The 26,953-nt window shown below is 40.4% G+C and overlaps 1 protein-coding gene across 1 annotated transcript in view; it reads right to left on the bottom strand.

Annotated features, from left to right (window-relative positions):
* The window catches only part of DAP (death associated protein), a 53,435-nt gene extending 27,612 nt beyond the window's left edge, over positions 1–25,823 (bottom strand). The window contains exons 1-2 of the mRNA XM_030446101.1: positions 25,611–25,823; positions 17,826–17,922 (exon numbers count right to left, since the gene is read on the bottom strand). Coding sequence (XP_030301961.1) covers positions 17,826–17,922; positions 25,611–25,665 — 152 coding nt within the window. The 5' untranslated portion in view covers positions 25,666–25,823. The remainder of the gene's footprint in view (positions 1–17,825; positions 17,923–25,610) is intronic.
* Positions 25,824–26,953: the final 1,130 nt, after the last annotated feature.

The following is a 26,953-nucleotide window of genomic DNA, read 5'->3' as shown; positions in this document are numbered from 1 at the left end:
CAGGAACCCAATTGCCTTACAGGGCTCCTCAACGCTATCTCAACTCACCTAATCTGAGCTGAAGATTCTGTCCCTACAATGCACCTTAGTCCCAGAAAAAATTGCTCACATATATAACTAAGAGCTGGAAACACTGCAGACAGCCGTGGATAAAATCTAAACTGCCCACCCTGGAGCAAAAGAGCAACTGTCTGCAATTCCTTTTGGATGATCACAGAGAGGTAGGAACACAATCCAAGAGCATTTCGCAATCTATTTTTTCCAGAGGTTGCTTATAAAAATGAACATTCACACAGCTTTTGTTTACTATGACACGATCATAAATTAACATAGTTTTAGTGTCTAGCACACAATTGAGCTCATATAAACAGAATTAGTCATCTCTACAGCAACATGAGAGGAGAAAAGGAAGTCAGCACTGTCCTCCCCCAAGGCTCTTAATTCTTCTCTCCTCAAGAAGGTATCTCAAGTCAGAGTCAGAAGGTTAACAGCATAGTCTGCAAATCCAAAAGCACCACAAGCGGGTTTCTAGCTGGCCTGGAGAATAAACACAGGGCTGTCAATAACTGCAGGCAATAAATTTTCCCTAGCTGGTGGAAGTGGGGGGAAGGAGGTTAATTCATGTTCTGGCTGCAGCCTTGATTTCAACAGAAGCAGAGCTGCTATTACAGAAGAGAGATTTAACTTCCTTACCAGTTGCCCCATTCCACTGGTGGCACACTGTCTTTACCTCCACCTTTCTTTCCCTCCCTACTATCCTATTAGACAGGATGGCTAGTCAAGATGGCAAGGTACCACATGAATATTTCAGAGTAAGCAGACTGCCAGCTACTCAGGAGTGTTTCATCATGTGAGGCAAGGCAGAGACTGCAGTGCAGCTGAAGGAATCTTCACTGGGTTCTCACATTGCTGTGGCATGTGATCACAAAAAACCCCTCTCTATGTGACAGTCAGTTTGCTAAAAGATCAACCAAAAAAACTCTAGTACTATCTCTAGCTCATCCAAGAAAGGCCAAATGATACATATTTTCTTTCGTTACCTTATATTTTCACCAGGTGTTCCAGTCTTGTCTTATGGAAGACAATAAATAGAAGCATCCCAAACCATCTATGTGATTTACTAATATTTCTATTAGATCCTAGTACTCCACAATACTCCTAGTACTACAGAATAATCTGAATTGAAAAGAATAATCTGAGTTGGGATGATCAGACATTGGAATGGGCTGCCCAGGGAAGTAGTGGATTCTCCATCCCTGGAGATATTTAAAAAGAGACTGGATGTGGCACTCAGTGCCATGGTCTGGTAACTGCAGCGGTAGTGGATCAAGGGTTGGACTTGATCTCTGAGGTCCCTTCCAACCCAGTCGATTCTATGATTCTATGACTTTTTAAGTGAGCAGTCCAACCTCCTCTACAAAGTGAGAAAACTTCGCTGTGTCTTGATGCGTATCTCCAAAGATGTAGATTACAAAACTTTCTGGTCACTTTTTTCAGTGGCTGAACACCGTCATCACTACAGTAGCTTTTTTCCTCCTTATGTCTAAATCAGAATTTTCCTTGCTTCCATTTGCAGCAGTTTACTTTTACCCTTTCACTTTAGACTTCTGGGAGAAGTCCACTTCCATCTTAAATAGCACATTAAATACCTTACGTTCTAGATAGTGTGACCAGGTTCCCTGAACTTCTCCTTGCCTGTTTCAAATACATTTTGAAAACACCAGTAAGAAATACTAGTTGCTTTGATCAACCTCTGTTTCAGTACCCTAGTAGGCAAGAATGGTTTGACTTCTGCTGCCTTGAACTAATTTTCCATGTGTTACTCAACCACTGGTGTACTTGTGCCCAGCCTTTATTTGGCCACCTGCCATCACAGTTCAGTGACCCTCTCTGCCCAGGCAGGATCTGGCCCTGGGTCCCTCTCTCCTGCTTTGGTGATGGCAGCTGCCCTGGGGACCACCCATCCCTGCTGGGTGCTGTGGGGCTGCATGCTTCCTGCAGCAGCTGCTCCTGCTACCCACTTGTGGCAGCTTTCACCTAAAGAGAGTCTAGCTAGCATAAAGGTGCCACTAGTATTTTTTTACTGCAAAAGTTGTTGGATACCCTGCAAAGGCTTTATTGCCAATAGATTATTTTATTTGGCTAGTCCAAATGGTCTCTTGCTTTTGATAACATACTATGCTCCTTAAGAGGCTTTGATTTAAGAGAATAATTAATTTTCTTCCTTGAAAACCTAGAAGTGCTGTATAAAAAAGAAGTGAATTCCCACATAAATTAAGACTCACTGGGAGGTTTGCATTTATGTTGCAATAGTAGCCACCCAGTTCTGCCTTTTCTCTCCTCCTGGACTGGTTAAAACCATGGGGAAGATTAGAAAAACCAAAATAACAGATGTTCTCACTTACTACAAACCCTGACAGGGGAGAGCTCTGAACTTGGGTGGTGGGAGGACTGAAGTGAGGTGACAGGTCCTTCTTGAGGTCACATATACCCCCCACCTCCAGGCTGGGTTTGCACTTTGAGAAAAATGGTTGTGATCTCATTCCCAGAATGCAATATACTCACAGCTCACCAGCCTCTCTGACATCCCTTCGGTCAAACACTCTAGCAGTGGCAAGAAACTCCAGAAGAGAACCACTAAATTCAAGTAGTTGTTTTGGATTACTGAAAAATTAATGAAAAATAGTTTGTTCAGGGCTACCAAATACAAGGAGACCAGAAATGCATGTTTTCAGAAGATTCTTCTTGCCTCAGGAAATGCTGCTGTTGCTCTAGCTTAAAGAGATTTACTTTTTAAACATCATTAAAGAAATCTCTCTGGGTCACAACTACTGCATGGGCATGTGAAAGACATAAGTAGTTCTGACTGTTTCAGGGATGTCTGCTGACTAATGCTACCATCAAAGTCAGTATTTACACTGCCAATACTACTTCTACCAAATGCAAACTCTTCTGCTGTCTCTCAAACTTTACTTTCAAATTATTTCAAGATGCCTAGCAGCAGATGGACTGTAGACTTGCATCCTAAATGAAAATTATCACACCAGGAGTGCAGAGGGGTGAAGAGAGGCTCATTACTGTGTATGAAAAGTAATGAACATCAATTACTACACACTGAATTAAAGCAACTCTACCCTGCATAAAGATTTTTCAGGCTCCTTCCCATACAGTGATATTTCACCTCTTTTAACAGTTTCCTTTAGGGAAGTGAAAGTAAGTGACGGATGCTCAGAACCAAATTAAAATTTTAAATTTTAAATTAAAATAAAACCATCCGTGTCTTGACATGTATTCAAAGACTGACTAGTCTCACTAGAATTTATCTGCAGAGACTATGCTAGTTAGACTAACGTGGCACTTAAATTTTTCATCTATATTTACCAGGTTGCTTTCTCAGTTTTCAACTGGAAAAAGACACTTCTTCTTAAAAACCCTGCCAGCTTTGTGGTAAATTTGTTTTTCAACCAACTCTTATATTTCCTTCCTTTTTCACATTTTGAAAGCTAAAGCATGTTTTTAGGTGGGGCTTTTCCTCCCTTTCTAGTCAAACTGATTTGGCAGAGTATGAATCATCAACTAACATTACAACTCTTCATCTCCATCTTGAGAACAAGAAAGTCAAGCTGAAAAATGTATAAATCAAGGCTCTTATCTCTTTCTGCTTTTCATTCCTTTCTTGTACATGCTAGAAGTGTTAAGTCTATATTTATGCCCATGACTACAGTCCAAAGAAACCAGAAACAATCATATCCAATTTATGCAATGTATTAAAGATAATGGATACAAATCTAAGCAAAGCCTGGGAGAGTCAAGGTGCTAACTCATACACTGTTATGCCAAAACTGAACTCCTGGAACCACTTTCTGGCAAGCTAATCTTAAAAAGCAAACTCTCTGAATCAAGCCAGGAGAGATTTCCTGAGGTACTGTAAACAGCGTCAGGGTTGTGTTTGAGCAATTAGATTTACATTTTCTCTAGCCCCTTTTGCCTAGGGAATCTTGCAAGATTAACAGTATTAATAATATCATGTGCAACAGCAGTGAATCCAGAGAACAGCACTGCCTTTGAGTTGTTCCTTGAATTTGCTATAAAGCCTACAAATATGCTGCAGACTCAACCATGTAGGACAGAGAGAGACCAGATCCTAGGCTACGGAGGTAGGCCTGTTGATGCCAGTGGAGAGCCTAGTCCACAAACGCTTCTTACAACAGGGTTAAGAAGAGCACTGATTTGTTACAATAACATTCAATTGCGTTTTAAAATTCCCTCCTCCTAAAAGGTGTCCTGATGAAGGGTTTCAATTGTTCAAGTCCCTAAAAATCAACAACAAACTTTCTGCAAACTACTGCAGTTTGCAGTACTGCTGGATTGCCTCCACAAGCGACTAATACCACTGTGGCCACTTAGCAGCCAGATCCACAAGTACTTCTCTTACTCAGTTTTAATACATAGATCTTTCATGAGATTACCATTTACCCCCAACACATCTCTGTCAAAATGGCAACCGATCCTGACATTAAGTTAGTCTAAAATTACTCTACACCTTTCACTTTGCTGACTCAGCAGCCAGCAATGAGCGTGTGGGGAAGGAGATGAGGATCAAGCATGCAGAAAAATGCTCATGAGAGCACTCTCCAGAAATCTGCTCCTTTGAAACTTCCCAAGCCAGAGATTGTGTCTTTGTATTTAACAGCCCTCAATAAACTATTTTCTATTAATTTTCTAGTGGCTTTTTTAATGCAAAACTTCTTGCAGAGATTAGTGATGTCCTTCTGAAGTCCCATTGCTAGGGCATTTAACTAAGCAAAACAGCTCTGCATCACCAGGACGCTAAGATTTCACTGTTTACTTCCTTGTTAATGTCTCTGAAAACAATCAGTGTTTTCACTGTTTGCATATATGAAGTCATATGTCTACCATTTCCATAAATACAGCTTTTGTTAGTTCATTCCAATCCTAATGCATGAGTATTTGCCCAGAGGCTTGGCCCAACAGTGCCTTCTCCAGTGAAAGATGAAATGGGCTATGGAATCTCATGGCAGTCCCTGAAACTATGGCAGACTAAATGTAAACTGAGAAGATTCAGTAATTCCAGTGTTAACAAACATTATAAATGCTGTGAAACTCTGAGATGACTGCTGATAGAAATTTTGCTTTTAGGGTCTTTATACAGACATTTTGTCCCATTCGATTATCATCTTTTACATCCCAATCATAGTAACACAATTCAGATCAAATAAGAACAAATGAATGTCACTTATCTCACAGCTATTTACTTGCCAAGGTTTCTCTCACTACTATGTGCGAAGACATAACTTAGAAAAAGAAACACCATGAAAAAGCAAATAAAGTTAATTTGTTTCAGCAATGTGAACGCTGAATGAGATTCAGCATATGAATCTATTACCTAATTCTTCTGTTTACATGCTTTCATGCACACTTGCACATTTTGCATGCCATCTAGAAAGTGTAACAATATTAGAAACCTTTAGCTCAGATTTTCTTAGAGAGAAAACAATGAGTGGGTTTTCAAGGTAAAGTTATTGAAAAGTTAGTCTAAAACAGAGGTTGTATCTCTTGGCTAAATATATGATGTGAATGGTATTAAAATCTGAATGAATGATGAAGTGAAGAAAAAAACTGCAGTCTATTTGGTATGCACAGAATTGCAAAAACTGCAAACAAGACTCCTCATTAAATAAACTGAATTACCATGGGATGCGGAAGACACTCATAAGGATCAGAAACTGAAAATAAAACAAAGAATAATCCAAATAACATAATGACCTAGGTTATCAGTGGGATCCTGCAAAAATCTTTAAAAGGGGTGTAAGTGGTGAGATGACTATATAGGCTAATGTTAGTGAATAATTCTGGATTAAATGCCATGTATGTATACAGTTGCAAGATGGCACCTTGATAAATGCAGAATATACACTGGGAAAAACAATCCTAAATATGCATAATGATGGGCTGCAGAACAGCTATTAACTGAAGAAAAGTTGGAATCATTGTGAAAAGATTTTTGAAATCAGCAGCTAAATACCCTAAAGGCAGTTAAAAAGATAACTGGAACAAAAGAACAATTAAGAGAAGGAAAAGAAACAGAAAAATAGAACTACATCAGTGTGTTAATCTTACCCTCCACACTACAATTCTAGTTATCCCACCACAAAAACAAACAAAAAGAAAAGGAGAACTTGAGGAAAAATATAAAATGCAGAGGTGAAGATAAAGCAAATACAGTTCTTTGCTGTTTCTTAGCATGTAAGACTTGGAGGGCACAGAAAAAAGTTAACAGGAAAGCAGAGAGAAAACAGTTTCGGCAGCACACATTATTTAAACTGTGGTGCTGCCTCCACATGAAGGTAACTCTCAAGGTGAGAAATATGTGTATGCTCAAAAGAGGGCTAGAGAAACAGGAACCAGATCCACTGACATTTAATATTACTATCAAGTTTCTAAGCAGTAATTTGAATTGCTAGATGTAGGGAGTTTGTCAGGCTCATTCTACACTAGCCCTTCAACATTGTCCCAAAGTACCATCTGCTGGGGAGCTCTGCACAGGCAGGCAAAGACAGAGCAAGCTTCATGCTGGCCCTGCAGAGCCATTCATATCCTTTAAAACAGAAGAAGGAAAATACGATAATGCAATTATACCTCCCTGTTTCCTTCATTATATTAACACTTCTTTATTGTTTTAGCACACATGGCAACAGGCTGGGATTAAGTATGAACCACATACAGTGTCTCAAAAAGCCATTAGCTAATAAACATACTTTTTTTTTTTTTTAATGGTGGAAAGAAGAGAAAATGTAGTGCATTAACTGAGAACTTCAGTTAAGATCTTTACTTTCCTCCTCCATTGGGGGAGGAACAGTGTGCATAAAATTGTTAGATTTCTACATCCCCGTAAAAAACCTGAAAGAATTGTCAAAGCAATAAAGGCAATACAATCTTCTAGCCTACTTGATATGCACAGATCTCAAAAAAATGCCAACAAGTCCTCTCATTACACTGAGTTACCATGGGATACAGCAGGATCTTGAAGGTAAGAATCAGATCTTTTGGGGACTAGAAACTGAACTAGACAAACACAAAAATGGCAAATCACTGCTTTAAAACATATAGAACTATTACATATCTATTTATATTAGAAATATGCAGCTCTTAAACACCGTTTTTATTTTTCAGTTTGACACTGAAAATATAAAAAAGCCAAGTTCCAATCACCAGACCAGCTAAGCTGTTAGGCAGGTCTGCATAGATGGAGGAACATGTACACAATGGTCTTTCAATATTAGAGCTCTTCAGGGGGGGAAAAAAAAAATCAACAGGAAAATTCAAGAACAGTAAAATTCAACAGGAAAAAGAAAACTGGAAATCACTAATACAGAATAAATTTCAAGGGTAAGATATGGCACAAAATAACTTGAAGACGAGGAAACGGTATCATAAAGAAAGATCCTGAAAAGGGAAGCAGCAAGAATAAGTAATAAATTTTCAGCAGGGTTGCAAGTTTTCTGTAATTGTGCTTCCTTACAATGTAAGAAGAAAAACTGTAGTATTAGCTTCAAAGCCATCCATCCAAACCATCGCAATATAGGGAAGGAACCAAAAGAGCAAGAATCACAGAATTGTCATGCTTGGAAAAGACCTCCAAGATCACCATGTCCAACAGTCAATAGTGCCTCTCCCCTCTCCACCAGCCAAAAAAAAAAAAAAAAATTAATTTTTTTTCTTAAATTAAAAAAAAGAAAAAAAAAATCAGTATGCCGACTACAGCATGTCCTCATCTACACAATCTTCAACTACCTCCAGGGATGGTTAAGCCACCACCTCCCTGGGCAGCCTGTTCCAGTACCTGCCTACTCTCAGTAAAGAAATTCTTCCCCATATCTAGTTTAAACTTTCCCTCAGGCAACTTCAGGCCATTTCCTCTTGTCCTATTAACTTGAGAGAAGAGGCCAACACCCACCTCACAACAGCCTCCTTTCAGGTATTTGTAGAGAGCAACAAGGTCTCAGCCTCCTCTTCTCCAAACTCTTCTCCATTTCCCTCAGCCTCTCCTCATGCAACTTTTTTTCTCCAGACTTTTCACCAGTTTGGTTGGTGTTCTCCAGAACTAACTCTGGAAGGTCTATGTTTGGAGAAAACAGCAGAACATGAAGCTCCATTCCATAGAAGCTTTTAAAGTTATGGTATTTTTTCCTCCCATTGTAAACTGAAAGAATAAAGTCTTCCAAGCACACCAGCAGAAAGAGAATTGTGTAATGTCTGAAAACTGGAAAGCAATTCTACAGCAATTTTCAAAGCAATAGATAAAAATGCTAAATTTCGTTTAGTCAAAAGCCTACTAAATAGCCCTATGGGGAAGAATTTGCAGTAATGTTATTAGTGTCACTGTTGATATGAAGCAGCATACACATAGCTACATACACTTTTCTTCTAGAATCACAAGTTAGCCTCATCCCAGAAATAAAAGAAGAATCACAGAAGTGTAGAAATACCAATTTCATTTGGCTGAAATTTCATTCCATTAGCTCCAGCACAGAAGCAACATTTTAAAAAACAAGCCAAAGGAGGTTGTGCAGTAACTGGTCAGTTCATTCATTAGTGTTCCACAAAGTCAAAAGTCTAACTCATTGCACACAAATAAGTTGCTTACTAGCAACAATAACATGTTGCCTATTAGCAAATAAGCAGATATGCTGCATGCAAAAATAATTATTTTTTTTTTAAAATTAAAACCTAGCAATGGCAGCTTTCCTAAATATTGCAAAGATCATCCTTATAACCACCAAACAGTAAATAGAGTTCATCGATGCATGTTTTAAATGCTAATATGACGTTACAATTTCAGGACAGTCACTGTCAGGCCCAGAGGACAATCAAGCTCATTATCAATGTTTAAGGTGTGCAAGGATGCAGACATTCAGTAATGAAGTTCTGCTTACTGAATTAATTTGAAGACTTTCAGTAATTCCAAATACTCTAAAAAGAGGCACTACAACTTAAGCTGTTCCAGCAAAAAACTGGCTCTTCCACTACACTACCCAAAGGTCTGCTTTTTTTTATTTTTAATCAAAAAATATGGCTTTAGAACAGGCTTTGTGAAGCAATGACAAACGATGAGCACTGCAAAGTAACAACAACAAAAAAAAAAATAAAAAAAAATAAAAGACTTCTGTCTTAAATATAGTCATCTTCATTTGTCATTTTCACAGAGTGGAATTTTTAATTTGAGAAAACACTGAACCCAGTCATACAGTCAGCACATTGTCATTTGCAAGTGCTACCTCCCCTCCACCCAAGGCATCAGGAACTCAGTCTGAACCAAGGCCTCAAGGCAGAGTCCACCTCCTGCCAAGGACACCAGTGAAACCAACACACTGGGACTCTGGGGACTGTCTGATTCAATGCTGCAGTACAGGGTGCTAGATGAAGCATGCCACAGGTCTCTCCAAACTTGAGAGCTAGCTTAGTATTTAACTGTAGCTCTAACAATATGAAAAAAACCCAAAAGTTATATTTTAAGACCAGTGAGGAACAAAAGAATGAACCACTTTGGTTCACCCTGCAGCAACAAAACCATCTCCTCTTTGAACGCATTAACAGCCCCAGGCTCATCATGTTACATATATTCTAAGGAATGACTCCAAGAGAAATTCATCAGAACTAAGATTTGTCTGCATGTCACTAAGGGATTTTTTACTAATTGCCATTTGTTTAACAGGATGCCTGTGACCAAGATGCAATCATTGAAATGTTACAATAAAATCAGAAGGCAGCAAGCCTACTGCAGCACCTTCCCATCAAGTAATGTGCTATGATAAACAACTCTATCAACTGCTGGAGGAGACTAAATAAGACTCTGATCACGTAACAAATGCTCGCAGAGCAGTCTTTATCTCTCACCTACCTCCTGCTTCCAGTACCAGTGTCCTGGGAGTAGCCAAGTGAAATTCCCTCTTGTTTGTCCCAGTGACAGTTATCAAGCGATAATTCTGGGTTTAATAAACTACTTCAAGGTTCAGAGCCTGATGCAGCTGAAGCAGAAGAAATTTAAGAGAGATAGGTGCTTCCTGAAAAACTAAGTATCCCTCCTAGGCACACACGGTGTCAATCTCACACACCTACTCTTTTTTTCAGCTCAGGGTGACTTCACTTCAAACACAGGTTTCTAATTCTAAACAAATGAATAGCATTTGGTGCTCTGGAAGCTTTTTCTAATAAAATTTCATACCTTTAGCTTTAGAAATGCTCTCGGTGTTGCTTAACACTTAAATAGTAAAGATTTGGGCTTTGCTGGTATAATTATAATTTACTTATACTTTTGAGTTTCGAAATTTTTGTGCTTTACAATGCCTACGTAATGTATGTTCCAACACCGTATGTATGTTCAAACTCACACAGTGACCTATATCCATATATCCCAATAGTTTAGAAAGATATAAAGTTAAAAGAACAAAGCAAAATGTCATCACTTGAGCTATTATCTTAAGAAATTTTACTTTTCTGTACAGACGTGGAACGCTGCACTAGCTAAGCTGTGGCACTCACAAGATACTAATTCCCATCCATTTTCCTCTCACATATGACTGAGCTTTTCTCACTTCCCCTCATCACACAGAATACAAAGTATAGACTTTCATTCTTTTAACATCTTTTTCTTACACCAGCTTGGCTGAAAATTCAACTCAGCTTTCCAGCTAATTTTGTGAGACAGCATATGCTTCTTTGGGACCAAACGTGGCTCTTGCTGAGCTGGATGGCATTATCTGCTATTCACTTTGAGAGGAGAGAGGGAGGAATTTCAGATCTTTTTTAGTTCTTTCACACATGCACACAGTACTTCAGGACTATGAAAAGACCTATCCATATAATGTCATCATTATCAGTTACTCTGATGGATTTATCAACTTTCTGCTTGAACCATCAAGAAACACTGGAAAGATGAAACAGTCTTTCAGAAGAATCACATCTTCCCTGTATGAGAATGTTTCATTCATAACCTTGTCTAGCTTTTTCTCCATTCCCTAAATTCACAGATATTTTCATTTCTCAGAAGGAGATATTCATAGCCTTTTTTCTGTCTGTACAGTAGTTCTGCGTTTAAAAATCAGTATTACATAAACTATTCTCTGTATTTATAGTTAAACCTGTAACAGTATGTGCATTTTATGCAGTTCAGTGCAGGTCACAGCATTACTTTGTTATTTCTCCAACTAACCGATCATCTGTAGAAGGCATTGTCCTGGAAATCAAATTAAAATTGCTAATACTGGGTTTTGGTTTTATAATTAAACAAATTATGCATACATAAACTGTAGTAGACTTTAGCATCTGCTAATCATAAAAATTCTATGCAAAAGATTAAGATATGAAGATGAATAATGAGGTGAGAAAATGCATTGAAGACAATATCACTTATACAAAGGAACGTGAAGCTAAGAAGCTATTCGTTTAACTGTGAAGTAAATTTAAGTCCAAAATAATAAAGATAAGGAGGAAGGGAAAAAAACCCCAAAACTCTAAGTACAGAATCTTCCAGGGGAAAAACAAAACAAAACAAGATATTTTGGAGAAAGTAGGAAGCTATTTCTACTTCACTGTGCTATGTTCTGTGTTCTGCTCAACATTATAAAATTACAGTTGCACATTTTCCAGTGCAACTGCTCCAGTTGTAAGGGAACAGGCTGCCCAGAGAAGTTGTGGCTGCCCCGCTCCCTGGAATTGTTCAAGGCCAGGTTAGATGGGGCCTTGGGCAACCTGGTCTAGTAGAAGATGTCCCTGCCCACAGAGAAGAGTTGGATGACCTTTAAAGTCCCTTCCAATCCTAGCCATACTATTATTCTATGATTTTTTTACAGCTCTTCTTCCAGAAGAACATCCTTTTAGCCTTTGGAATACTGAACCAAGCAAAGAAAAAACTTACAGCCACACCAAACTCTGGTATGACAATGGGATAATGCCCAACATCTGTTGCAGTCTGCCTCTTCCTCAGAAATAGCAACCATGGTGTTCACAGCCATGAACTGCTCTTTCACTACATTTCCCCCAGACTTTTCATCTTCTAGGGCCAACCGCATCTAAAGCTTCACATCCGAGTAATAAAAACCCTCAAGAATTATATCCATTATATCCATACATTTAATCCAGTTTCAGTTTTCATATGGTCAAGCATTAAATGGCAATACACGGTCTGTGAACATAATCTTCGTGCAAATTCACATCAGCTCACAGTAGTAACAGTATCAGGGTGCAAAGAGAGGAAAAAAAGAGGTGATTAGAATAGAGAACTGGTGGAAGAAATATGAATTCCATCAGAGAGGAAGATCTGCATGTTGATGACTGATGCTTGTACATATTAATTCAGTTCTTCAGAGATGCCTCCACTGACATAACAGGTGAACGGACCTTTTATGCCAACATCTAAGTGGCACTGATACCAGAAAGGGAGATTCAGGCAATCCTCTACCCACCAAACCTGTGCATTTCCACTCCAAAAACTTAAATAGAAGATGTCACAGCCTATCTGTCTCTAATTGTCTCTCTACCTTAAATATTCACCATGCCAAAGTCAATTTTGGTTTGAGAGCTGCACAAACACAGCCAAATAGGTCTGTTTTCATCTTTGTGTGACAAACTACATGTGACAAACAGTAATGGACTATTGACTCCAAGTATTTATGGAGGGACAATGCTATCTGTTCATGGGGGTTGGTTTCCACCTTTAACAAGCTGTAAAGTTGTCAAACACCTGACTCTTCAACAGACACCAGGACTAACTGGACTGTGAACATCTTCATGACAAAAACAACCTCCTACAGGACCTGCATGCAAGCTGACAATTTCCGAGGGCTTGGCTTTCTGAAGGGCAGCTATTCCCAAGTTAAAGAGTCAGCATATTGACTAGAGTTTCTGCCCCAGCTAAATAACCAGAACAACAAGGTGAAATACAAAGACCTGAAATAATTTCAAGCATTTCAAGATTTAGGGTGTCAACAAGCATACAAATTTGCTCTAATGACTTATTTGCATCACCTACTTTGTATTTTTTTAATTCTGTTAGAAGTCTGGACAAGTGTCCCTAGAAGGCAAGAATTAAATACATTTTCAATGACAGCAGAATCTTCAGTAACAATGGAAAATGGGAACAATGCCTGCAGGCTATTTTTTTCTGCAACAAAGTCATGGAAAGGAAAACCAAACAAATTTACTCTTGAATGGAAGTATATACCTGTAGCCTAAATTGTTGAGATTACCACTGCTCTATTGAAAAAAAAAAAAAAAAAAAAAAAAAAAAAGCAGGTCTAGCTTCACTAGCATATTCAGACTTTAAACGTAACACACTGTGTAACTAAGTACTGAGATTGGCTCTTTAATATATGGACATCCTCATGTTTCATTAGCATGATTGTGCCTTTGAGTCACACATTCTAAATTATCCTCCTAATTTTTTTTCTTTTGCCCCATGAATATAGCTAAAGCAAATATCCACGTTCTAAACTGCATTAAATAAACAGGCTGCAAAATTTGTTCCTTCCAGAGCTAACTGGAAAGTCAAACATAATGCTGGATTCCCAATCTTCAGGTAAGTTTAAGGTACAAAACAAAATTTACATACTTATACTGAGAAATCACTCTACTGCATTTATATTCAGTAATTAAAACCCTGTAATTACCCACTTTGTTTCAGAAATATAACAAAAGAGAAGGAAAGATTCTTTAGATATTAAAGCCTATGCAGTCTACTCTGTTACAAGACAAATTAAGCCAGAAATTTGCTTGAACTAAGTAGGTTTTTAAATCTAGTTGGTGATACATAATTATAGTTTCTCTTCCTTGAGGTCCTGAAATGACAACTTATTAAGCTCTTGTGCAAAACTGAACAAGCAACTCACACTTCAAATTATCTGTCTTTCAGGAGTATTTATTATGGCTGAAGTCAGATGCTGGCACAGAAGTGAGTGTGATATTGCAAATCTCAGTTAAACATGAATTCTAATAAAGCCCACGACTATGAGTAGCCTCGTTATTCCAAATATTTTCTATTACAAAATACAGTCCTGAAAAATGACAGTTTCTATTCAGAATCCTACTTCTAATTATACATTTCACCTTCATCATGCATCACACAGAAAAAAACCTTTCAGCAGCCATCAGTATGACTGTCAATCAACCCAAACTGCAACCATATCCAAAACACAGATCAGCACAAGTCTTACACAATTACAGAAACATAAGAAAACCAGCAACAACATCAGGGCAGAAGTTCATCAGCCAATATCCTATCTCCAACCAAGCTGATAAAAATCACCCTTGCCCTGAAGAACACGTGGGCTGGGGACCCCAACTCCCAGTCAAGTTCACCACTGACATCTTGACCACACTGATGCCACTGGCTCTGGTTGCCACACACATTTTTTTAGTTCACCTAAACCAAATGATGCAACCCCTGCCTTCTTTCATTGACTCTTCTCCATATAATAACATCCAGCAATTCCTCTAAGTAAAACTATACTTATACCAGACACATAAAATTATTTCCATTACTGCTCAAGATTGACATCTGCCTTGAAGGAGAAATTTAAAGTTGTATAAAAACCATCTTAACACATATTGTTTCAAGGAATCACAAATCACAATTATTACAAGTCACAAATGTTGTTGCCACAGCAATTTTATTTTAGGCATCAGAACTGAATAAAATACTTCACAGAGTGTACTACAGTAACTGGATTGAACATTGCTAAACAGCTGAGAAAAGCAAATGTCAAAGAAAATATACCTGGTGAATGTACTTTAAAGTCACCTTTATCACAGCACAGTTAGCTACTTCAGGGGTGTTTACCTGTATCAGCTTTGTTTACATTAAGACTAGAAACATTGACCCAATGTCTATTTCTGCAATCACTCTGCAAAAACAGTGCCAGCTGTCTTCAAAGCCACAAACACTTATATGAACATCAGCCACTCACATTTGTGCCACCGTGGGAAGGACCTGGAAACTCTGGGAGAACTCACTATCTTCTTCCTCGATTTACTGCCAGTTCCACTCATCTGTCCTCAACTAAGCTTGCAATGAGATTAAAATCTCACTCAATCATCATAGCCTCCCTCTTCATACACACACAAATTACTCTTTTCTGTTTTATTATTTTCCTTCACATCATCATCAGCTGTCCATATCACCTGATACAAACTGCCTGAAGGGCTGTTTGCTTCTTCGGACTCTGAAACCAACAGGGAGTAGAGACTGCATTGTATCAGTGATACTATCTTAAAATGGCAAAGACTAAAAACATACGAGTAGAAAGTTAAAAACAAAGATGCCTCTGTATTTGTTTAGCAATGGGTCATAAAATACCAGGTAGAAAAGACACAAAAAGTACATAATATATTGGGGTGCTGGAGAAAGCAGAACAAAATGCTCGTGGCCTGTTCTCCCTCTGCTGATAAACCTATCCCCATCCCCTGATAAACTTTCCTCCACAGACACCAGAAATCCGAGTGTTTTGGAAAGGGGCCATGAATCACCAGGCACAGACACTGAAACAGCAGGGGACTGCACCTTCTAGCACAAAAGCAGTTGACATGCTGCAAACATCAATTTGATTCTGACTACAACTTCACGTACTATGGCTTGTGGAGTTTGCTTGTCCAGTCTATGCCTAAAAAACTTTGTGCTCACAGGTATAGCTTGTACAGTCACTGGAGCTGTACAGCTATTCCCACAGGAGCCTACAACAGGCATTTTAAACCCTTTCCCTCATGTTCAGAAAGGTTTCACAGTTCTACTGGGAAAAATACTTCTCGCAGACCTGTAAGCAAACTTACAGTTTTGTTTTATAATTCGTGTGAGTTCCCATATAACTGTGCTCCTTATGCCTCTTCTGCTACTTTCTTTCTCAGGAGGATTAAACCAAAAGAATTAAAAGTTCAGACTTTTTTCATGAATAGACAGGCTTCAGAATCACTGGCACAAGTAGCTAATACAGATGAGAGTGTATCCTCTACGAGAAATCCAAAACTGAGGGCACATTGAGAGAGTGCATATTTTGAAAATAAACTGATCAGATGGCCAAGGAATGGATTTTATGAGGTGAAAGAGCAAACTATTGCCTAGTTAATACGGTAGCTCTAGAGTTCATTAAACTTTCTCCTCTACTTTAAAGCATCAAACCTGCTTTACAAATCAATATACAGTGTGTATGTGCTAGCATCTTGGAATCAAGAATGCATGTCCCCTCCGGATCATTCTGTCACCCAGGCTTTGTTTTGCATTGTGGACTGGTCGTAGGGCACCTGACCTGTACTCCCAGCACATGATGCTAAACTCAAACTTGTAGTCCAAGGAGACACCTCAGTCCAGAGGACCAGATTAAATGATCTCCAAAACTCACACAATGTGAACACAAGGCCCTCACTACAGATTGATTCCCCTCCATGGATCTGCTTCTAATGTGCCACAGTACCTACTAAAGCAGACACACCCACAGATATCAAGGTTAAATTTTAACTTTTCCCTATGCTACCTACATGAGTGGGGGGAATGATAATCGTGTTTGAATAAAGGAATAAAGCAGATGGTATACTGCAAAAGAGGTTTAGATCTGTGAGCATGCATAAGAAGTCTTCTCGTTTGGATCCTAATGAGATTCTCTCACCATGAGGTTGGCATGCTAAAGAAACTAAGAATAAGCAGGCATGAAACACACCTTCAATAAAAGGATGTATCCCTGAGCAAAGTTTAAATTAACCACAAGATATTTTTTTCTTCTTTTGGACAGAACTTAACTGCAGTACAGAGTCTGTTCCAACTGAACAGAAATACAAGACCAGCAACTTGGTTAATTAAGAAGTTATATAAAGTTTCATTTTCTAACCTTTCAATAGAACAGATCAATTAAAATTACTTTTCTCATAATATTTTTACTATTCAAGTTGTGATTTAGTAAACATTTTTCTTATTTATACAGACATTTTCACAACGCTTGTTTATCACCCCTGTTTTACATGTAAAATAAACACCATTTACGTCCCTACATAAGAATGAATGTTGGTTTGGGATTTTTTTTTGCCTTGAGCAAACAGCAAGGACAAACCCATGCAGTAAGGTAGTACATAAAGATTTCAGGTAAACAATCTAGCAAATTAAAAGAGTTGGGACAGTTAGCACAAAACCAGGCGGCATTTGTGTGAACAGAAATCCAACAACAGTCCACTGAAACTCCTCATTTTCATTTCTACACAGCAGCTACCTGATAAATCTAGTCAAATCTTCAAAGCTAAATGCTGTTTGTTTTGGTATCCTCCACCACTAAAACTGCTAGATTCCCACCTAAATAAAAGCAGTTAATATTAATAGCTTTTATTTTTACTTGTCTTTCAAAAGCACCATATTGTCAAATACCTCACAGAGAGAGGTGTACACACCAAAGGGTAGAAGGAATCACCCAGCAAGATCACCTCATACACAAACTGACAGCTTAACATTTGCTTCCAACTGTGCCTGGCCTCTCTGTGCAGTCTGAAATACCATTCAGAGAATTCAGGAAAGCTTATGTTTCACTTTAACTGTGCTTTTTTCCTCTAACCTCTCACCTGGCAGGATCATTTAAAGGACTCAGCATGGTAAAATTTCCCTAATTCCCCAAATCTCTTTGAGGAATCTGCAACCTGCTACAAGTTTAAAACCAACTTTATGATACAAGAACAATGGTATCTTTGGTTTCTTATTTGCAAGGAAAATAAATTGGTGGTAAGGTCCAAAGTCATGGAAATTCACTGTAGCACCTGCACCAAGTCAAAGTACTCACCTGCTGGTTTCCCAGTCTTGGTCATCCTTATCTTTTTCTTCTTTGGCATCAGAATTATGTGGGTGTTTCTGCACAATCCGCATTCCACCAGCTTTCACTGGAACAAAAATTAGACACAACAAACCTCATTTAAATCAACATAAGTGAAGAACATTTTAAGGATGACCCTCCCACCCTCTCCTAATATTCGGCAAAGTTGTTGAATTGTAATCGGTTTTAAAAATGAGAAACACCTACTCCAGGACCACACCTGCCATTGCCTTACACATCATGCCATCTCTACTCATCCTGAGAAGTTGCAGCTCATTTTACCACCTGCTTCCAATACCACTTTAGAAAACTCAACTCTATTTTAACTCTCCCCATCCCCCTTCCAAGTTGGAGCAGTCAGAAGCAGAGGCAATAGTTGGCATAACACTATGCAAAAAGCCAAAAATGTGAACATTAAATCCCATAAAACAAGAAAGGCCTAAGAACCTTACTAATAATTTAAAGTTAAAAACTACAGCTATAATAGTAGCATTTATACAAAGAAGTGTTCACAAATACTGTAGTAAAAAGCAAATTTTAGGAGGACCATTAACTTGCATTTAGAACAGAGCTTTTTGTTTTGCAAAACATACACATTTACCACATTTCAAATTCTTGTCATTATTTAGTTTTAGGAATTATGCAAACGTGAAAGCATCCCTTTGAAACACAAAACATGGAGCAAAGGCAAATGCCCTTATGCTCATCATTTATTGATTCCAAAGTGATACATAAAATAGAAACCAAGCCAGGCCTAACACTGCAGCTGTGAAGCAGAATAGCAGAAGCAGGCTCCTCTTGATCTGCTTTCTGTTCTAACATTGTACTTTTTCAGGTTTTTGTACCCCCCCCTCAGCTGTTGCTATCATCATGTCTTGGCTTCATGAATGAAGATTTCAGAGGGGCTCTCCCCACGCTTGCCACAAGCACGCTGATGGCTGATGAGGCCAATGTGGGACAGGCAGTAGGGTTGCAAAAGGCAGAGCAGAAAGTGTCCTGTGAGGGGAGAGCCAAGGCACGGCTCTTTCTGTGCTGTCTTTTCTCCTCCAGACTGATTCTACTGTGTTCTCAAAGGAGGCAGCAGCGTTATGGGTGGTGTCTCCATGTCTCCCGACTGGAGACTGGAGTGGAGCACTGCTGTCAGTCAGTATGGCCAGAGCTGAGGGATTGTTTCAGGGAGTCCCTGTATCTCCTCTTTTGAGGCTCCTCTTCTTTTGGGGCAGAGCACAACCTTGGGGAGGAGGTGATCCTCCATCCTGGAGACGTGCCCTGCCCAGTACAGCTGCGCCCTCAGTATCATGACCTCCATACTGGTGCCCCCTGCCTGTTCATGGACAGGAACATTGGTCACACAGTCAGTCCCATGGATGTTTAGGGTTGTACAGAGGCAGCAATGATGGAAGCATTCAAGGAGTTTCAAGTGGTGGTGGTAGATGACCCATGATTCAGACTCATATAAAAGAGTAGACAGTACAATGGCTCTGTAGACACTGATCTTTGTACTTTTTCATTGCTCCAGACTCTTTCATGAAGTCTTCTGAACGTTCTGTATGCCTTTGCTAGTCTTTGTCAATCTTGGCATCTGAGGAAATAATGCATCCCAGATAGCTGGACTGCTGAACGGACTTAAGCTCTGATTCACCTCTGGTGACATGGGGATGATGCAAGTATCCTGTGGTGCAGGCTGCTAGAGAACTTCTGTCTTCTTCAAGCTGACTTCCAGCCCAAAAAAGGTCTGCAGCCTCTGAGAAGCAGGACAGTATGTGCTGCAGAGCTGCTTCTGTGTGAGCATAAAGGGTGGCATTGTCAGCAAAAAGCAACTCTAGGACATGGTGATTTAGGGTCTTGATGTGGGCCTTCAGTCACCTCAGGTTGAATGGGCTCCCATCAGCACCATATCAGGTGTAAATGCCATTTTCTTCATCAAGGTCTGCCATGGCCCTTTGAAGCATCATGCTGAAGAAGATTGTGAATCGAGTGGGTATGAGAATGCAGCCTTGTTTCACACCACTGATTATTGGGAAGTATTGAGAGTGCATCACCATATGTGAGTTGGCCCCACTGATCATTTTGAGGAACTTGGGAGACAACCTAATCATTCCAAGATTTGCCACAGGCCCTCACAGTATCAAAGGCTTTAGTGAAGTCAATGAAAGTCACATAAAGACCTTTGTTCTGTTCCCTACACATCTCACACAGTTGTCTTGAGAACAAATACCATGTCTGTGGTACTCCAATTGGCTCCGAAACCACATTGGCTTTCAGGTAGAACTTCCTCTGCACACTCACAGGACAGCACAGGATATGATGCATCTCATTAGCTACTCAGATGGGTTACATTGCCATCAGCAACCACATCAGAAAATCACTATAGCTGTCAGGAGTCAATAAAACCACCTAGAGACATGGTGGTTTGTGTTTCACATTGCTGTGACATGGAAAGCCTGGGTATAGCCTGGGCTGAGATGTCACAGCAGAAGCAAGCTGGATGCCAGAGCTGACTCCTGAACAGCCCTCCTGTGCCCAGCCACAGAGGGACCCAGGCACCTCACAGCAGTTCAGTGCTAAGCCGCAAAACCTAGAAACAGGCTTTGTTCTTTGTTCTTGACCAGGACAGCAATGGAAAGGGCACTCCTGTGCATGAATTTTACAGGCTGGGTAAGGCAAGCTGTAAAAATAAAAGTGACCTGCCCTAGGAGAAAGTAACAGGTCTTTAGCCCTGGTATTTTTAAAGCAGATATTAAGCTTTGTTTTATACTCAGAAGACAAACTTCTGATTCAGTAAGGACATCAATTAAAGACAGGCAATCAACAGACAAAATCAAAGAAATATCTTCTAAAGCCTATCAAAACTGTGGCTCCTTAAGATGCATTAAAAAAACCCCACCACCACAACCAGAAAACCCTAACCATTTTCTTTTCTCTCCCCAGCACAAAACTTGCAGTACTTTGTGAGAGTGTTTTATAAGGGATAAGGAAGGATAGAAAGGGTAGGCAACAAAGAAATGGAGATTTAAAAATTAAACAAAAATTAAAATTCCTATTAATTTTTCTTGATGCAAACTCCTTAGAAATCTAAGTTGGTTTCCAAAATCAAACAACAAGTTCTGTCAGGTGATGTCTTCTTCTAACAGCTCCGTTAATCAAGGTGATTGCTATGTTTTATTAAAATTAATTTATAAATTTAACATCGCTGCACAATCAGTTCTTATTGGTTTCCTTTCAAATTACTTTCTGCGGAAGATGCTGTCTCCATAGCAACATCTGCCAGGTTACAAACAGTACTTCTGGACAACACACTCAAGCTTCCACTTTCTTCACCATCTAATAGAAAACTAAAGAAAACAATACTTGAAGATTTAGTGGTAATTTAATTTGTCTGTATGTAAAATTAACAGGTATTAAAATGCAAATAACCAGACAATTAAAAGGAATATTAGTGACTGACCAATGCAGTAATTTAATAATTTTAATAATGTGATTTTTGAATAATCTTTAATAATCCAGGTTTACTTTTAGATCTGGTAAAAAAAAAGAAGAATCCAGCAAACAAGTGCGGTAATGTGTATTTCTGAGATCAAAAGTGAAATAATTACATGCTGCACATAAAGCTGATGTACATCTCTGCAACTTGTGACACAGCATACTTATATCCCATCTTGCTTCAAGAGCTTTAGCTTAAGAAGAGAAATACCCTCACAATATAATTCACCCCCCTTTTCAAAAGGTTTCAACCAAGCTACACTACCTCAAGGTTAGACAGAGAAGAAATTATGATTAAGTCCACCAAGCTAAAGAAAAGCCCACTCCATTTGAGAGATTTGCTTTAGACTCACTAGAATTCGTCTATTTCTTACCTAGCATTTACTACATAATTTGACCAGTGATTTTGTCACTTAAAAGTAATTATTGAAAGAGCTCAGATTTCTTGATTGTAAATCCTGTACAGAATAGAGAGTGGATTTAAATAACCAATAAACCACATTCCAGAACACTGCCAGAAAACAATGCCCAGAAGACGACTGAGTCAACGTCAATGAGATGGTTTGGGGATGAGGAAGAAAGCAGTTCCAGCACCAAAGAAGCACCCCAGGCCACAGCTCTTCACAAGAGGTCACCAGGGACCTGTGCTAAGACAGGAGGGAATGGCTCTCTGTGGTGGCAATGGCCACAGTGCCACACACCTCTAAAGCAGGAAATAGAGAGAGGACCACTGAGTACCATGCTATCAGAGGAGCAACAGCAAGAGTCTGTTTGCCTCACATCTGGATAAGAGCAGAATTTAATTATCATCTGTCATGGTTTTACCCTCCCAAGAGGCATACTTGTTTGTCCTGTGACTGGTGGCCTGTCTTAGGCTTACAGCTATGACTGCTCCTTTTGGCAAAGTATTAAACAACTGAGTTAATCAATTACCTCTCAAGACAACCTGGAGTCAGTAAACATTCTGAGTCTATTTATTTACTTTTTTTTTTTTTCTTCCTCACTGAAGTTCTTCTTTCAGACTGCTCCCACTTTCTGTGACGGAATTCTGAAATAAAGCCCACTGAGTTTGCAGCAAGCACCAAGTACCTCCAGAAGCCTACAGCTCAGCAATGGCTCCCACCCCATGTCCCCCTCCTTCAGGTTGCCAGCCTGAGGGAGACCTTCCTGGGGAAACCTTCCAGCTCAACCCACAACAATCAGACAGAGAAACTTGAGAAAACTGAGAAATCCAGAGCTTTACACAAAAGCTCTAACAGCTTCCCATATTCCTTGAGTATAGTATTAACACAAAATGTATTTCTGAGATCCATTACATGTATAAAAGGTATGAAAAGGACTGAGGGAAACAAAATCTGCCGTTCTGCAGGCTTTAGAGAGCATATATTAGTATCTGACAAAACAAGAACAGAAATAAGAGTTATTACATACTTTCATTACTCAGAAATCTTGGCTTAGAACTATATTTTTCTAGAGTAGGAAAATGTACATAACTACTTTCACAAAACTACTGTAAAGCTTCATAAATAAACTATTAAGGCAATCACCTTGCTTTATTCTTTCACAGAATCTACTAGAAGAAATGAACTACTAAACCCATAATTACGCAGATCTCTTTAGAGGCAAGGGGTACAAATGTACTCAGCAATGTATTACAGATGCACTGCTCTCACCGACAAATATCTAATAAAGCTTAAGCTGAGGTCCTCTGAAGTTACATAAAGGAATCTGCAATTGCTTTATGCACCCTGTTACCAGCCTGAGGTCTTGAGGTTTTTTCTATTTTATTATCCTTTGTCTTTTCACGTGCTTTTCTTTTTTCACACCCTCCCTCCATGTAAAAGATAAATAGAGAGAAAACTAACATTACATGCAGTCAGTAAGCAAAGGCCAACAGTACATATGAAAAACAATGGATTTGTCAATTCTGCTTTGATGATCCAAATCCTTCTGAATTTTTATGTATCTAATTCATAGTTAGTGGGTTAAGATACATCCGTAATCACAGGTAGGGCTCTCTGCACAGCAAAAACAGAGCATCTGAGCCATCAGTTAAAACATATCCCCTGTTCCCATCTTTGGCTTGTTAGGAACATACCTTGTAATTTATGAACATAATTCCACCTGTATTGATGTAATAATCTTTTATTTTGTTTAAATACTTTTTTACTTTCATTTTATTAAAACTTGTTTTCAGACTGCTCTACTGCATTGTATTATTCAAGGATCTATAAAGTCTTGAGATAGAGGATTATGATTTAGCTTTAGCTCCTTGAGTAAATATAAACTGTCAATAGTCAGCACATTTACTGGGGATTTTCCAAGTGTTAAGAGACCAGAGGGCCACTTTTCTCTGCCAACCAGCTCAGAACCATCTTCTTCCAGAACTGGCCTGAAGATACTGTAAAGCATTAGGGTTTTTTCCAGCCTCAAGGACAGATTTAGTGATGTCCTTCCTTCCAAAGCTGAACTGGTGCATACTCAAAAAAATCCTCAGGGATGCTAATGATCTTAAAAGGCACATAGATGAAAAACTTTTTCAGTTCACATGTGACTGCAGTTTTGCAGAAGAAAAAAATAATACAGAAATGCTCTGTGAGCAAGGGAAACCTGTGCAGCACTCCAGCCATGCTTTTGCAGTGTGCATCACTAGTTTCTTGTGTGGCCTACAGAGGCTCACATTAGGTCTTTTAAAAAATTCCATCTGTTTCAAAAGACAGGTTTGGAGCAAGACTCTCAGGCATGTAAAAATATCAGAAAACCAGACTTACAAAGTCCCTAAATGAAAATATGCATGTTATATCCTTCATTCCCTTTCCATCAATGGCGCTGCAGGAAGACACAACCTAAGATCTTAGCTGTTGCTTCACACTGGAGCTGACATTTACCTGACTCCAGGAGAGCCAGCTCAAGGAGCTATGGCACCAAAAGCTGTCAACAGTGGGAAGATGCTTTTGGTTTGGTTTCCTGAACCAGGAAGTTAAGAGCTAATGCTGCAATACAGGAGGATGCAAAACTGGGACAACCCTGCTCAGCTTAGAGATCACTTTGACTGTACTTCTGTACTGCTGAACTTCTCCATTTGCCACACAAAGCAAAGCCATTATTTCTAAGTTCTATGATTTGTTTAAAGGAATTTCAGGTCCTCATAAGAAGGACAGAATTCAATTAGGGTTCAAAAATTGCTTTCAAATTTGGTTTTGAATTACATCAATTGGTTTGAATACAGAACACCCAGTGATTTAAGCATTTGAGCGTTTTCTGACTGGAAAAAACACACAACCAGAACCCCAACTATTCCACTGGTTAACACTCAAAGGCACTTGAAAAGTTGCTGGTGTGGGGAAAGAAGTCCCCTTTTAAAGAAAACTGTAATAATGAAGAAAAAAAAATACTAATACACGAAGCAACACAACCTGGATAGTGTGAGTAATAGCATGCCACCTGTGCAGTGAGAGGAGCTGCCGTCTATGGACGGTAGCAGATCCAGCCCCGACTCCCCACAACTCTACTTGCCTATGAGGACGCTGCAGTGGGTGGGAGGTGCTGGAAGCTCCCTCGCTGGGCAGCCAGCAAGCGGCATGATTACTTTCTGTCCTGGCAGCTAGAAGAATTAAAGCTAAGAGCGTGCAAGCCCACTCTAGGTCTAACACCGTAATGCCCACAGGCAAACATGGATGCCCAGTATTCTATTAATTTGCAGTTTGCCTGCCGACACTCGGTTTGCTCCGTGTTTCCAATAGCCACGCAAGCGGTAGTTCCAGAGGCCTCTGCCAGCTTTGGAAGACGGGATGCCCTCAAGGATGAAGGCAGATGAAGACCACACTGCCTGTCACTTGAGTCAGAAGCTGGAGATGCCCATCAACACAAACCCGATGAGGATTCCCTCTGCAACCTCAGAGCTGCCTTGGGAAAGGCAAGGCAGGGAGCATCACCCCCGTTTTACTGGAGAAGGCTGCCAGACGGCAGGGAGAGCCGAGGCACAGATGGGGGAAGGGACTCCGCTTTAGGCGACTGAGCCCGAGCGGTGGAGCACGGGGAAAACACCCGGGCTCACGGCCCCCGGCAGCGGCGGTGGGGCCCGACCAGACCGCCCGCACCCTCCTCAGCCCAGAAGCCGGAGAAGACTTGACGAGGAACCGAAGGCGCTCGGACCGTCCCCTCCCCAACCCTCCCCACGGCCCGAGGCTGCCCAGGCCGCCCCGTCCCCCCTCGGCCCGTCCCCAAGGGTCAGAAGAGAAAGAGCGAAGAGACGGGAACCGGCGGCCGTACCAGCAGGAGGGTGTCCGGCCCGCGTCTCTGCTTTCTCTTTGGGAGGCGAAGACATTTTTATTCTGGCAGAGGCCCCGCTCCCTCACCGGGCACCCGCACCCCGACAACGAGCTATGGCCAGCGCCCGGCCTCCCTGCCCTGCTCCCCGCGGCGCGGCGCGGCCCCTCTCCCGCCCTGTCAACGTGGCCGCCGCCAGGACGCGCCCTCTGGGGGAGGTACCCGGGCGGACCCGCGCTTCGCAGCCGCTGCCGCCGCCGCCCCTCCGCGGACGTGCCGCTGCCAGCCAACGGGGCGGGGTAGAGAGAACCGTGCCCCGCCCCGACGGGTGGAAAGTGCCGGCGGGTGGGAGCGGGGAGAGGCGGTGCAGGGTGGGGCGGTCAGGCAGTCAGGCTCCGAGCTCCGCGATGCTCCCGTTTCCCCGAGGCTGCGGGACCTGCGCTCACCGCCGGGGGGTGTTTGGGGAGCAGGGTGCGTCCGGAGGTCTGGGGAAAGAGGAGGTGTAACCAAATGGGTCTGCGGAGGTGGCGGCGGCTTGGCTTCTGTTTCGATCTAATTATAATTCCCTTTCTCTGTTTGTTAACCAAGCGGTTTGGGATTGTTAATTTCTCATAATACTCCCTGACTCTGTGTAAGTGTTCGGTCAGTGTTGCCGCCCTGCTGAAGCCTGCCGTCCCTTTTCTTTCCCCTGAGGGATGTCAGTTCATCTCACTTGGTGTAACTGCTTCCTGCCACAGGCTGCCTTCGAAACCCTGCCTGCTTATGTATATAGAACTTGAGAGAGTACTACACCTTTTTATGTAATTGCTACAAGCAAACAGTCTAAGTAATTAACGCGAGTCTGAATTATGTGCTTGTACACTTCCAATAATACTTTTCATTAGCGGCTAATTGGCAATTCACGATTCACGTCTTCTGCTTTCATTTGGTTCTGCCAAACCACGTATATTCGAAGCAGCACGTATAGCTCTCCCCTTGCTTGTGCATCTGATCTCATTTTTCTGACGAATCACAGCACTGATTCACTCTGGTTTATGATATTTTTTTTTTCAAATGTTTCAGTTGCATTTTTGCAAGTGATGTGGAAAGGCGTGGAGCACGATGTTCAAAAAAATGTATCAGCAAAGTGTAAATCATAATGGTTGCTTCCATGGGGTTGAGTCCCCCAAAAGATGACTGCAAGGTGGTTGGATGTTGAACCCCTAAAAAGTGCTGTAGTAATACTGCATCCCAGCTATAGTTAAATTAATGTAGTAATATTTTAGTTATTTACTATCAGTCCTTGTTATAATTATATTACCATTGCCAAAACAAATATAAAGGATTTTTTTCTAGGCATTAGGCCA

This window comes from Calypte anna, chromosome 2 (assembly GCF_003957555.1).
Source record: "Calypte anna isolate BGI_N300 chromosome 2, bCalAnn1_v1.p, whole genome shotgun sequence".
NCBI lineage: Eukaryota > Metazoa > Chordata > Aves > Apodiformes > Trochilidae > Calypte > Calypte anna.
Note: the sequence above shows the minus strand (reverse complement) of the source record. Positions and strands in the feature narration are given on the sequence as shown.